The following is a 15,119-nucleotide window of genomic DNA, read 5'->3' on the forward strand; positions in this document are numbered from 1 at the left end:
GTATGTCATGAACTCAAGTATGTCCCTGAGGTTCAAACAAACCAAAACAGCAGCAAAATCCAATGGTGTTAGAACCAAGCAAACATTTGGAAAGAAAACTGTAACTTTATTTCGTACACAAAAAATAAATTAGAGGGAATAATTAAATGTTTAAAAATAAATAAGAGCCGCTAAAAGAAAGGAAAATGGCAAACTTTCTATATATAATTCTGAAATGAAAAGAGCTTCTAAGTATAAAAACAAAAGCAAAGAGCAGAGAAAGGCTGACACCTGACTAGGTAAGAAGAAAAAATACACCAGGTAGAAAAGTGCATCTTAAGACAACAGGTCCTTCTGTTTCACACATCTTTCATGTGTAAAAGGTCCTCACACATAATTAGGAAAAATACGAACACCCTCAAAAGTTGGTAATTTACATAAGAAATAGTCAGCAAATATATGCATAATTGCTCATTATTAGTATTCAAAATTAAGTAGTAATATTTTGCCCTTAAACTGATGAAGAATAAAAACCATGATAATGACCACTCTTTTAGTGATGAGAATACGGACAAAGTCATACACTACCAGAAGTATAAATTTATACTTTTCTGGAGGATAATTTGTCAATACTTATTGAAAGACTTAAAAATGAACTCAATAATTCCACTTAAAAGTATAAGCTAATGAAAAAGAATGTATACAAAGATGTATGAACAACTCAATACACAAACAACCTAAATGTCCATCGAGTCAAGTACATTATGAAATGCTGTAGAGCCAATTAAATTCATATGGCAGATCCAGCTTTCTCAACCACAGTCATTTACGTGCAATGCTTCCTGCTCCTATCTTCTGCAGACCCTGCAAGCTACAAGTTTATTAAACTTTTGTCATTTAAGTTTTAAAGACAGACTATGCTCTTTCAAACTACACATGCACTTCCTTCCACCCAATGGTTCCAACGGTCTCTTCTCTTCCCTAGTTGAAACTGAGATTAACTGGAGAAAACACCAATAGATATAAAACTAAAAGTCAGAGTGATACATACGCAGCATGATGCCATTTCTGCAAAATACAGCCTCAGAATAAACACAGATACATAAATTGATCTTTAATTTAGTCATGTCATGGGATGATTTTGGATTTTTATCTTATTCTCTGTAGAAACAATATACAGTTTTCATTTTTCTATGCCGGTTCTAAATATAAGTAAATGCACTGTGCTTTAAAAAAAAAAACTTCCTTCTGCCTTAAATAAAACTTTGTGAAAATATAGAAAATATTTACTTTGCTCCTTGAACAAAACATTAAAAATTTTAGAAAACATTAAATGTATTTTACTTTGATCGTCTTATAAAAATGAGTAAATGGAAAAATTTAAAGCCTCCAAATAGAACACTACTAAAACTCAGTTACTGTTTTTTAATGCTCCTTTAATCCTTTATTTGTCACAGGCAATCACTTGTTTTATACTTCAAAATACAGTTAACCCTTGAAAAACATGAGGGTTATGGGTACTGAGCCTCTGCACAGTCAGAAATCCACACATAATGTGTAGTTGGCCCTCCACACTGTGGCTCCCCATCTGCGGATTCAACCAACCTCAGATCATGTAGTATTGCAGTATTTACTACTGAAAAAAAATTTGAGTTTGAACCCATGCAGTTCGAATCTGTTATTCAAGGGTCAACTAAAAGACTCTTTCTAAATAGTCTTGTGAAATGGCAATTCAGCAGGGACAGTGACAGAAATGGTACAAGACAAAATCAATTTGTATCAAACAACAAACCACTATCAATGCATTCAACAAATGAGGGGAATGTTCTAGAATAAAGCAAAATACAACATGAAGATGTAAACAGAAAACAGAAAGAAAACTCACACTTTTCCTAAACTGATCACAATGATGGTAGCGGAAATACTTGAAGATTTTGCAGGATCCTATTAAGTTACGTTCAGTAGTAATAAACTAATGCTCTTTCACTGAGTGTCTATCACGTACTAAACCAATCAGTATCCAATTTGGAAGAGTATCAGTCATAATTTCCTACCCACAAAACTGCAAGATAGTGGGACAGATAAGGATACCTGGTTGAACCAATTTGAAAAATCAAATCAAGCAGTATTATTCCATGCCTATAATATTCAAATAAACTTTAAAGAAAATGTATAAGTTATAATTAACATACAGTTGATCCTTGAAAAATGTGGGTTTGAACAGAGCAGGACCTTTCATATGTGTGTATTTTTCAACAGTAAATACTGCAGCACTACAAACCAGCAGATGCGAAGGGATGACTACAGATGGTACATGAATTCACTGCCATGCTGTTCAAGGGTCAGCTGTAATGCTTGAAAATGCTATATAATCCAAAGCAGTTAATGTGCTATTATTCACATTATCTAACTAACCAGAATAATTTAGTTCTAAACTATGACACAGAATAAGAGATAAATAACGTTACATAGGAAGAAGTTTTGCATGCTGCTGAACAAAAACCCACACATACCTGTGCACACGCGCATGCACACACTCTGCCTTCTCAGACCAGCTTTCCTCCCATTATTTATCACTAAGAAAGGGTAGATCTCAAGGTTCAGTCACCATGCTTCTCTCAAATAAGAATTTCAACTTAGACCCTTAATGAGTTGGTTTCTCGGTGATACAACATTCAGCAAATGAATCTAATTTGGTCTTAGATTTAAGGGGGGAAGGGAGGAGTGTTTCTTCTTACTAACTGCCTACTTTTACTTTACAGGTTCATAAAATATAGTAATAATCCTCTGGACCTCAATTTCCTCATGTGTGAATAGAATTTATCCTCACTACTTTTGGTCAGGATAGCTTTGAGAATTAAGTGAGACAGTAAATTCATGTTCAAATATTAGTTTCCCTTCCAGACAGGGACCAAGTCTAATCAATCCACATTATGCCATTTAAGAGACAACATGATGTAGCTAAGTATACAATGGCCTGGAACTCAAGGAGCCTAATTTTAGTGTCTCAAATTAGGGAACCTTAAACAACCTCTATTCTAACCGTGTTTACTTTGAAAGAGCATAAAGAGGTATCTAAGAAAGAACACATTTTCAATAAATTTCAAAACCTGTCTATACAACTCAGTCACAATATGGAAGAAATAATTAGTTCAACATCCTTAAAGCACTGAAAAAGTAAAATACAGTGAAGACTAAACACAACTCCATAAAATTATATCCTGTCTGATAAAGGTGCATTTCGAAAATCAATTTTTTCATTGTTAAACGATATCCAGTATCGTGGATATTCATCTCAATTTATGCAGAATTAGCTTTTTTTTACCCACTTGACTAGATGTGTGACCTTCGAAAAGATACTCTTCTCTAAGTCTCAATTCATTTATAAATTTGTAATAAACTGAGACACAGGAAGTGTGTACACATCTTCGTTATTTTACTGTGAAGATTAGTAAGACTCAGGGAGCTTGGCAGAGGGTCCGGCACAGATACCGCCGCCGCTGTGCCCGGGTCAGGACGGGGAAAGGAACTGGGACGCGTGGGTTTCTAGAGTAAGGGTTAATGTCTTTGTTAATGGTATGAATTTAGATGAGTAAAGCTGATGTCTGAGTCCCCCAGTTTTTTTATTTGTAAAGGGAGACTGCATTACCAGGGGTTGTAAATTTGGGACCCACTCAACACTTCCGGTGGTCTGTGGGGTTTTGTGAACCTGAATGTGGAAAAAATGTACATATTTATTTTTACTAACTTCTAGCTAAAATTCAGCATTTCTTTCAATTTTGCATTTAGCAACAGACCACAGTATCAGCAATACCTGTGACCTTGTCACTGTAGAAATGACGTTTTTAAATCACACTTCAGCTGTTATCCACAAAAACCACAAATAGTAAGTTTTTTCAATACTTTGAAAAATGTATTTCAATATAGCTTCCTTTGTGACCCTATGTATTTTATATTTTATACAATTAAAACATTCCTGAGAAGTCCACAGAATTGACCAAACTACTGAAGGAATCTATGGCATAAAAAAGATTAAGAACTCTTGGAAACCCCATAAACTTTAGCTCTTTAATTTCTATGATCACATCATATACATATAATGTTTAAAACAGGCAAGACAAATTCACAGTTATTTGGGGAGAGGAGGGTACTAGCGACAGAGAGAGTAGAGAAAGCTTTTGAAGTGCCAGTAATATCCCATTTTTTCACCCAGGGGATAGTTACACAAGTATATTTGTTGTGGAAATTCATGGAACAATAACTGAACACTTCTGATTCCATGCATTTTTCGATATACATGATCTATCTTGGGAAACTGTTTAAATGTATTTTTAGATAATATAAACCTGAAGCTGTATTTCAGAGCTTTTATCATTATTCTCGTATTAGAATGCAGTCAATTTTAATTTTACAATTTTCTCTTAGGTGAAGTCTCCGGAGGACTTTAAAAAAAAAAAAAAAAAAAAGGTCATGGGCATCTCAGGCCTCCAAAAATTGTGATTTAGTGGTTTTGAACTGCAATCTAGGAATCTGCATCATAACATTTTGGTTAAAAATTTTAGATGATTAGGTGCATTTTTAGGTGATTCTAACATTTTTTTACTCTGAAAGCACAAACTTTGATCAAAAATTGAACGAAAAATGAAGATAGTTAAGGCTGGGTAGCTTAGAAAAGGAACCTCATTTTATAGATACTTTGATTTGGAAGAAACCACAGTGGTATTTTCTTGAACTTCTTGTATTCTTGCCACAAATATTCCTGACAGATGGGCATCCAGCTCCTGTGCTGTTATTTATTTCTATACACAAAATAAACTACTCTCTTCTTCCACGTGAATCCCTAAATATCAAGACTCTTCCCAGGCTCTTCATCTGGCTATACAGCCTTGATCCCTTCAACCATTCCTCACTGACGTTTCTAAATTTGCTATTCCGCTTGGCACACAGTAAGTACCACATTAAGTGAATGCTGCCACATCACCCTGAAACAGTAGATTCTGTTCCTTCATTTAAACAAACATCAAACTAAACCAACTCCTTTCTATAAATGAGACCGAATTCTGTTAAAACCTGTTGATTTTGAGCCCCATTCTAGTCTTTCCAAATAATTTAGAAAATATAACCATACTATCAACACTATGGATCTTTGGAGATGAGCATGCTGAGGTTTCTTATATATTCTGTTAAGGGGTTTGGGGAATATGACATCAAGAACAAAAACAATGAGAAAGAAATCCTAGGAAGTTGCCAGCAGTTGTAGAAAACAGTAAACAAAGGCTGCAAAACAACCTAGAAATCAAAAAACAAATACCCCCCCTTCCTTTCTCCTTAACTGTCCCCTAAAAATATCAACCCTCCACCCACATAAGCTATTCATGTACATCAAAAAGCCTCAGAGAAGCTGAAGCTCTGAGCAATCCAAAGCCAACAGAAAACCAACTACTTCAACAACTGCTTATCACCTAACTCAAGCATCCAAGGAAACAAAGATCTTTTAAAAACTGAAGAGCACCACAATCTAACAGTTGACTGGACTCTCCCCCATATTTTTAGTATCAAAAACAATATAATGCACCAGCTACCTTGCTGTCAAAAGTTATCAGATATAAGCTGTGAAAATTAGTAAAATGGGTCACCTATTTCAGGAAATGCTATAAATAACACTGGACTAGACGTCAAAATTTTGGACTCTTTACTGACCACGTACGTGATGGATGTGATGCCTCATGGAAATCAATTCACCTTGTGCCTCAATTTCCCTTCAGACTCTGCTTCTATCACAGAGATTCTATTAAAAAGAAAACTGTTCAAACGTGTTACTTACAAAAATATTAAATGACAGCAAAAAATGTTACAGGATCACCAGGCTGAAATATACTTGAACTGAATGAAGATCCTGTAAATGACCACTGTTTCTTTGACCGGGGAATATACACAGAACAGGCAGTAAAAGGTACCCGACAAGATGACAGGAAGGGGGTTTGCCACATCTGAAGGGTAAAGAAGTGAGATAGAAGGGTGGGTTAAAGATGGCAAATTTGATGTGTCAGGTTCACTCCTGCTACAGTATGACTTTTTCTTCTTAACTAAGGACAATAAAGAGTGAGTGGAAATATTTGGTCTCTAGTCAAGTGAAGTTTAGCAAGGAACCCTGCCACTGGGTGAGAGGATAAAGCTACAATAGTTCAAATGCCACCGTGTTTTGTAGAGAGAGCTAGAATCACCATCACGGTCTAAGAAACACTCACTTAAGTGCCAGTGTACCCTGGAATGTGTGTATAATAGCTGTGGCTATTAGAAAAGGCTGGACTGAAATTTAGAGATCCAAGTTCTAATCCCAGGGCTCTGCTATTACGCTATGCAATATAACTGTATTATATAAACTTTTGCTGGAATTTATCTAATGTTAGGAAAAGACTATCTCTAACTTCTCTTCCACTTTTCAAACTGTAACACTGTTTTAAAGACATATAATTATGAATTCAGAAAATCTAATCTAAAATGTTAGGTACTGAAATAAAGGCGCCTCTAGGTGTAAGGTACAGACATTTATAATCAATGACACCCACACTGAATGTCCTGAAGACAGCACTATGTTAGAAGTTCCACTATAAGACAGGGCTTAAAAATGTGGAAAATAAATTAGGTAAAATGCATCAATATTATGACAAAATCAAGTTTCAGAAAGGAAAAATCAATAATTACCACCATTGTTATTTAATCTATCACTTAAAAAATACACTGACATTTACACTAAGTAATTCTCAAAAGACATGCTACTAATCTGAGGTTCTAGATAATGAATTTCTGTCTTGAACTCCTAAATACAATTAAGAATGACAATTTATATTTTTAAACAATGTAAAGCTCCCATTAAAAATGTAGGCTTGCTCAGAAACCCTCAACGTAAGCCCTTCAAGATGGGACTACTTAGGACGGAAAATTAATTTTATATGTTTTTCTTCAAACACGTTTCTTTAAAACAGAAAGTGTAGAAAGCCATTAATTTTAAGTTAAAAAAAAAAGCACTGTCAGGCAGAGAATGCCTATGGGAAAGTCAGCTCTAAATTCTGAATGACAAAATTAACACTCACATTTTGGTTATCTGACACGGAAGGCATCAGAGCACACTGAAAGATGACATGTTGGAAGTTCTGGGCTCTGGTTGTTAATTCTGCCATTAAGTAATCAGGTCATCTCTTAATATCCTGACTTTCTCATTTGTAAATAAAGAGAAACTGTAATGATCTGTAAGGTTCCATTATATCTCTAAGTATTTCAAGATTCTTATGGTCAAGTTTTTAGCTGCTTGAAAATAGGAATAGAAAACTGATTTTGCCCCCTCTTCCCAAAAGAACATTCTTTGTCAAGAAAAGCTTGAGTCTTATTTTCATATTTTCTTCCAACTGAAAAAATAATAAATAAAAGGAGACATATTTAGTGTTTGTGCATCTTCTAATCAGACACTATTAATCATTTCTTTTAAAATTAAATTACCTACCTCACTGGGTGTTGTGAGGATTAATTCATTAGTGTTTGTAAAGCACTTTGAGATCCTCAGGTCAAAGGCGCTATAGAAGTGCAAAGTAGTAGTATTATTACTAGATTCTTGCTTATTTAAGGAATTTCACAATCCTTTAAAAGCTAACTCTGTGTTATGATTTAGACATCTATTTGTAAAATCCTGCATTTACCCACATTACTTTTAAACTCTTTTAAAATAAACTGTAGACAGACAGGTGCAGGATGTTTGGAAACATATAATTCTAAAGGTGTAACTTTGCTCTACAAATGGAGGGAGAGAGTAAGGGAAAAATCTAGTGTGAACATTTTGTTTTGCATAAAATTTCAGTGAGAAATCTTGTCAGTCAGAATTAGAAGTGGGCCTAAGCTGTACCCAAAACAAAACCAAACTCACTTTAAACACAGATTCTGCAATGAGAAATTCCTTTCTTCAAAGAGAAAGGGAAACAATTTTCAAATCAACTCTACTGTAAGAGGGTTACTGAGCTTATAAATTACATTGCATGCATAAACACGCAACACAAAACCTTTATACTTAAATCACAGTAACAGTATTAGTATGAACTGATGTCAAAATAATTGAGCAGCTCTTTTTCTTTAAACTAGCCTCCCACCCTCAATTACACAAAGAAAACTATGCATTGCGAAGACGTCAAAGCAATTTTGCTTTATGGAATTTTAAGAGGAAAAAGAGGAGGGCTAAGGCTTCAAAATCAGTTAAAATCTTTTATTCCACACTTCCCACCCCTTTCTCTAGCCAAATATCTTTACAATTAAATCAAAACAGCACACACACAGATACAAAACTAAAGAGAACCAAAGCTATCTACACACTGGATATTCTGCTTGATAAACACATTTTCTTAAAAATTTTTTTTTTACCAACATCCTCTGATGAGATTCTCCAGCATAAGCTTCAGTCCCAAGAGCAAACTGAAATTTAGGTATTAAACTTTAAACACTTACCTCCTGCTCCTGTTGAAAGATGACAACTCTACCACCTTTATCTCCGGTTGCTAGTAATTCCCCAGAATGATTAAATTCTACTGTAGAAATTATATCTGCTGTATAATTGAAACAAAAATGAAAAAAATACATTAGTTCTTCTTTCCCAACTTACTACAGTTTCTTAGTGAGAACATAGCATGTTTCTCCTAATATATTTCAAGTCTATATATCAACCTGATATCAGAAATAAAGTAATTCTAAAGTTCTCTTATGAATATTTTGGTTCACACCAAAAAAAAGGAAAGAAAAAAAAAAAAAAAGAAAACTCCCCAGAATAAACCAGTATGACACTATTTTAACAAACAGGAACACAACAAATAATAAATACTACTGCTTTATTAATATTTCACTAAATTCATGAATGTAAAGAAATCAAGTTGTGAATCATTCTATGACAGCACCATTAAACATTAACAATTACTGTGCTAATTTTCTTTCTTATATACTTATGATAAACTTCTTTAGCCAAACCCAAAGATGGTCTATAAAATTAAGACAGATATAACTAAAATGGGAAATTTTTTTAAATGTAAAAATAATTTCAGCTGGAATTTTAACAGTCATAGATAAATAAATTCAAACTATGGCCACTTAAACAAATGTTTGCAAACAGAACACACTTATACCAGAAATGCTTTGTGCTGTGCACCTTCAATATGCTCAGCTCTTCTTGTGGTTCCCAAACACAGCAGGGGCTACTAGAATCAGTCATGTTACACCCAAAGTGGGTGCTAACTTCACAGTCAAGTTCAAATTAAATATCAGGGTTTTTTTCCTTGCTCTTTGACACCAGAGCCATTTTCCTAAGGAGAAAAATCTAAGTTACAGAATTGGGCATTAAGAGAAAGCAATTACACCATACAATTCACTATTTCACCAATTCACCATCACTACAAGTTCTTGACTATAAAGCATTATGCCAAATTAGGAAAAACTCCATTATATGTGTTTTAAATAAATAAGCAAACTTGTACCACAAAAGTTGAGTCATTTTCTTGTCTACATCAGCTTACTGTAAGAATTTAAGAATGTGACTTTATATAAGAAAGAACACTATATACCTTAAATTAAAAACCTTACTGACCAATCTATTATATATCAATAACCTGTCCACCACTACACTTTATCTTCATTTTAGTAATTTTTCCAAGTCGAGCTTGATTTGGGGGAAGCTTTCCTTGCTTCTGCCATTGTCTAGATCCAAGGCACTTAATCTTTTTGGAACTCTCTGAGAACCCACTGAAAGTTACACATGTTCTCCCCAAGGAATAGTACGTATTTGAGAGCACACAAAAATTTGCATATAATTTCATAGGGTTTGGACAGCACTCCACCTCCAGGTTAAAAACTTTAGCCTGGACAGCGCACCATGGTTGGTGTATCAGGAGAAAAGGATAAATCTAGTGTTTGCCCTGCATGCGTATGTAACACCATGGTGTAAAACTGAATATACTGTACTTCTTTGTAATGTTGAACATCAATAAGTACTTAAAAGCCATTCTATTAGGTGCTCTGTACTGTATTTACTTCTGTAGTGAATATAATAAAGAATTCGAAACATACATAGTCCCCGCACTTAAAGCACATTACAGTTGCAGACAGGAAATAAGCAGGAGCTAAGAGCTAACAGCAAACAGAGTTACCTCTTATTTGAAGGTTAGGTTCTAAAATCAGGGAATAAGGTAAAAACCATACATATTAAAAATTATTTACAAATTCAAATCCCTCAGACAGACACCACTTGGAGATGCAAACTCTTATTCTTTTAAGTCCAATTCAGCCAATTTTTTCTACAGCATTGACAGTTTGAGTTTTTTTGGCTAATCCGTCAAACAAACTAGTTAATCTGAATATAAAGTCATGCTGTACCAGAAATATCTAACCTCTGAGTTCCAGAATATGCTCTTGGCTTGGGGAAATGCTCACACCTGACACCAACTCTAGATTCATTCTCCTGTTCACCCAATGGAATAGCAGGAAAAGCTGGCTCAGTATTTAAATGATTTCATCTTTCCCCAGGTCCAAATTGTTGCATTCACCTAAATTAAAGAAATTACAACCCCTTATCAGGTAGATGGGCTGTCAGCTAACATTTGCCAGGGGACATGTCAGTGATCACAGTATGAGGAGCCTGGGAGGCCTCTCTGCTGAGCAGCAGTGAAAGGCAGGGAGGAGAGCTGTGCTGCAGGGTGAGCCCCATTTCCAACAGGCGAGAAACCTCCATCTCCCTTAGGTGAATTGGACAGGGGAAGATCTAGAAGTAACTAAGTCAGAAAGGAGAGCATTATAAGAGGACTGCGGAGATCTGGAATGGGGCTGGTGGCGGGTGGGATCCCACATCTATATTATTCTCAGAAGACAGAACAAGAATCAAGTATTAAAGCAGCAGGCACAATACCCCAAAGTGCCGAAGATATTACTGACTCACAGAGCCAGTTACAGAGAGGTCACTGAACACGTGGTGGGGAGGGGAAGAAAGGAGAAATTCTGTGTGTGAGTGCACATGCATGGGAGGGGGAGATCAGAGAAGAGAAAAAGACCAACAATGTATTACAAAATACAACAGGAATAATAAGACATCTGCTCTTACAATATGACACTTCCTAAGCCAGGAATGGTTATTTTACGACAACTGAATTCCACAGTAAAGGGATGTGATATGGGCTTAGCATCGAACCAGCTCTGTAGCTTTGCAGCAAAGGCACAAAACTTTAAGAGGTACATCTGAGATGGGCTGAGGAACTCTAGAAACAACTGACCTACCAAGAGAGGGGCTGAACGTCAGGAAACAACAAGAACCAAAGATTTACACCATAAGAGACAACTGACTTTAAATCCTTGAGAGAGAGAAATACTGAGTAAAAGGCATACAATGTCCTCATTTTATAGATAGTCTTAAGACCCTAGTGTTTGTGACTATTTATCTTGACAAAAGCCAACAAACAGATAATTTTAGGAATAGTTAACCAAGCCACTGCTGTTCATTTAAATAGTATAGATGAATTTCATTTGGGGGAGTAGTGGGTAGACAGACTCGTGGCCTCCTGCTGTGATTTTGTACTGTATATATTTAATATAGCCATATTCAGATAGGTAAATTATTTTCCTAGTTTGTATGATAAAATTAAATAGGCACCTGCCATGATGTTCCTTCCCCTCCTCTCCCAAAAACGGGGAGAAAAGAAACACTGCAGTTTCTTGATGCACGGCCATCTGTCCGTGTGTGAGAGCCACCATATATATAAGCACCTATTAAATCTCCACGTGTATGAATGATGCTTTTAAAGTTAGATCCTGAGTTGTAAAATGCCTAGATTTCACAAGGTCTCACTGGGAATATGACCTATAAAAAGGATGAATAAAAGGGAGAATAAAACAAAATTCTGCTTATAGCTCAAGAAAAACATCCAGGAATCCATTAGAGAGTATGCTATGAAACTGAGCTTTGAGCTGTACGTGCCTCTGCATACTGGTGTGCCAAGAAGCAGATATGGGTTTGCCCGGATACTGCAAGTACCCAAATCTGTAACCTCCAGTTGTGAGCACGCTCTTTAACTCAGTGTGCCATGCAAAACATCACTGTTTTCAAGTGTGTCATCCTGCGCAAAAGGCGAGGAAGTATGAATCTAAAAACAGTCTCCCATGTCACGCTGTACCCAAGAGGTTGGTCAAATAATGCCATCTATGTTTTTGAAAAATAACAACTCTATTCCTAGGAAATATTCTTCTAATGTTCAGACTTCTGAAACATTTAAAAAATTACAGAGAAGATGACTGCAGAAAGTCTACAACAGCACTGTTCAACAGAACTCTGTTACAGTGGAAGTGTCCTATATCTGCACTGCCCAAGTACAGTAACCACTAGCCACATGTGGCTCCTCAATTTTCAACTTAAGCCATATGTGGCTAGTGGCTACCTTACACTTTCTCTCTCTCACACAGCTGACCCACAGAAGAGGAGGCTGAAGATATAAATGTGTTTCATGAAAATTTAGATTCCTGGATGCTATTAACGAATAAAGCTTCAAAAACTTGAGAACACTTCATTCTTGAGATTAAAGTAACCATCACGTGCTTTTAAAAAGGCAACAATATTAACCTCACTGTTCGCGCCATATTGCTGAACTCAAGGCGTGGTCCAGTGTAACACATCAACTAGGTCTGTTCCCATAAACCAACTACAAAAATCAAAGAAGGAAAAACTTTCTCTTCTAAAGAGAAAAAGAAGAATCTTTCCTATGACCAATAAAAATGTTATTTCACAATGAAAACAATGCGTTTGTCAATCATATAAAAGAACATTTTAATATAGTTTAATAAGGAAGGACTCCCTTTCAGAACACCAGTCAACTGCCCTACCGTGCACTAAAGTTAACAGTCATTTTAGGCACACACTGACTTTCAAATTGTGCAACATAAAGGCAAGATTTAAAAGGTGAAAATTTTTGATGAAAAAATTTAACACTATTTTTGAACTTTGTTATGAAATTATATATACTATTAATAAAAACCAAGGGATTTATGATATTATGGAACTCTATAATTTCTTACAACCTCTTCTTTCTAAACCATCAGCACCCAGGTTTCATCCTAAGAAGGTGAAATCATTGCTTTCTTTTGAGGGTGGAGTGGTACTCGGTAGCGGCAGTGGGAATGACAACAGCAGTATTACTGTACCGGTCTGATTTCACTTCGTCAGGCACGCTACACCGGTCCCTTGTTACCTACTGTCTCTATTTCACATGCCCTATGATAAGCAGAACAGGACACAATCAGACAGCCAAAGGTTCAAAAATGTAACACACTCAGCATAAAAATCAGCTGAGGGAAAATTAATAGTATATATAAATGGTAGCAGTTAACAGTAATTACTATGTATTAAGTGACCAAATTATTACTAGCTCTGACATCCTCTAAATCAACTCTCGCACTGTAAGACGCTTTACGGGGTTAATCACTGATTTTATAATTCCATTTGAGGACTATGGTTCAAATAAACAAATTGGGAGAAACCAATTAAAGTTAGTACCAACGTGGTTATAGGTGAATTATCTATGTACAGGCAGACCTCATTTTACTGCACTTCCCTTTACTGTGATTTGCAGATACTGAATTTTTTACAAATTGGAGGTCTGTGACAGACCTGTGTGACCAACTCTATCAGCACTGTTTTTCCAAGAGCATTTGCTCACTTCGTGTCTCTGTCACATTTTGGTAATTCTCTTGATATATCAAACTTTTACACCATCATTATTACTCTATTTTTCATGGTGATCTGTGGTTGGTCATCTTTTATATTACCATTTGCTGAAGACTCAGGTGGTGGTCAGTATTTTTTTTTAGCAATAAAATATATTTTCAATTAAAATACGTACTTTTTGTAGACATGATGCTATTGCACACTTAACTATAGCATACTGTAAACAACTTTTATATGAGCTGGGAAACCAAAAAAATCATGCACTTCTGTTTACTGCAGTCATCTAGGGCCAAACCCTCAGCATCTGAGATGTGCCTGTAATGAAATAAGCTAAATGTATTGCAAACATTCAATAATGAGAAAATATAAAGTAATCTCTGGCACACAGTTGTTTTTGTAAATAATGTTTTATTGGAACCCAGTCGTGCCATTTGTTTATATGTCTCTGGCTGCTATTACTTGACAACAGCAGGGTTGAATAGCTGGGACAGACTGAAAACATTTACTATCTGGCCCTTTACAGGAAATGCTTGTCACCCCCTGCTTGACATAAATGCTTGACATTAAAAGAACAAATAAGATTTATGTGGATACAAAGACATAACAAAGTAATGTCAAAGCACACACTGTACACGGATACGTGCAACTAAAATGTGCCAAGCACTGTACTGAGCATTTACATATATTTTTTCTCATTTAATCTTTATACTACCACAATAATATTAGGTATCATTTACAATTAATAGGAGAGTGTAGAGAAGCACTGAGAGATTAAGTAACTTGTCTATCACACCTCTGTCAAGTGTCAGAGCCAGGAATCAAATTCAGCAGGTGTGAACAACCATATGGACACGGTGGCAGCACAGAATCCTACAAATCACTGCGTGATGAATAAAGGAGTATGTGTAAGTGTTCAGTTTACTGCTTCTTTTTCATTGCCAAAATGACTGTGTTCAAAAAAACATTTGAAGTCAAACTACACTGACTTGATATTATTTACTAATAACCACATTATAATTACTTGTCTGTCCCTACAATAAAACTAAGTATTTTTTTCAGCACTTGCTATTCTAGGTTACCCACAATGTAAATTCTACCCTCCAAAGAGGCTTATAAACAGAATGTAATCACAACAGATAAACAGTTAACCAAGAAAAGATTTAGTAAATGTTTAAGAGAACCAAAGAAGGAATATCATAAGGCAAAATAAACTATTATAAAATGAATTCCAAGACATAAAGACTGAATAAATATATAAAGATGTTCCCTTCCTTTTAAAAATAAAGGGGGAAGGATCAACCGAAAGGAAGTGCTTACGTATTTTTAACCATCTAGATTATAGATTCCCAAAAGTTTCACTTGAAACAATTAACACAGCATCTACTGAATGCTGACAAAACCAATCCTA

General features: G+C 35.5%; 1 protein-coding gene across 7 annotated transcripts in view; it reads right to left on the reverse strand.

Moving 5' to 3' along the window:
* PPP2R2A (protein phosphatase 2 regulatory subunit Balpha) overlaps window positions 1-15,119 on the reverse strand; it is a 75,822-nt gene that overhangs the window by 20,356 nt on the left and 40,347 nt on the right. For 4 of the 7 annotated variants that reach the window (XR_012503469.1, XM_074355691.1, XM_045511592.2 and 1 more), the window contains one exon: window positions 8,470-8,567. Coding sequence is in view for 6 of the 7 variants with exons in the window: in XM_074355691.1 (XP_074211792.1) it covers window positions 8,470-8,567 (98 nt within the window). In the remaining variant the exon portion in view is untranslated. The remainder of the gene's footprint in view (window positions 1-8,469; window positions 8,568-15,119) is intronic. The other 3 variants (XM_074355692.1, XM_074355690.1, XM_074355693.1) reach the window with 1 other exon arrangement.

Source organism: Camelus bactrianus, chromosome 31, assembly GCF_048773025.1.
Source record: "Camelus bactrianus isolate YW-2024 breed Bactrian camel chromosome 31, ASM4877302v1, whole genome shotgun sequence".
Taxonomy (NCBI): Eukaryota; Metazoa; Chordata; class Mammalia; order Artiodactyla; family Camelidae; genus Camelus; species Camelus bactrianus.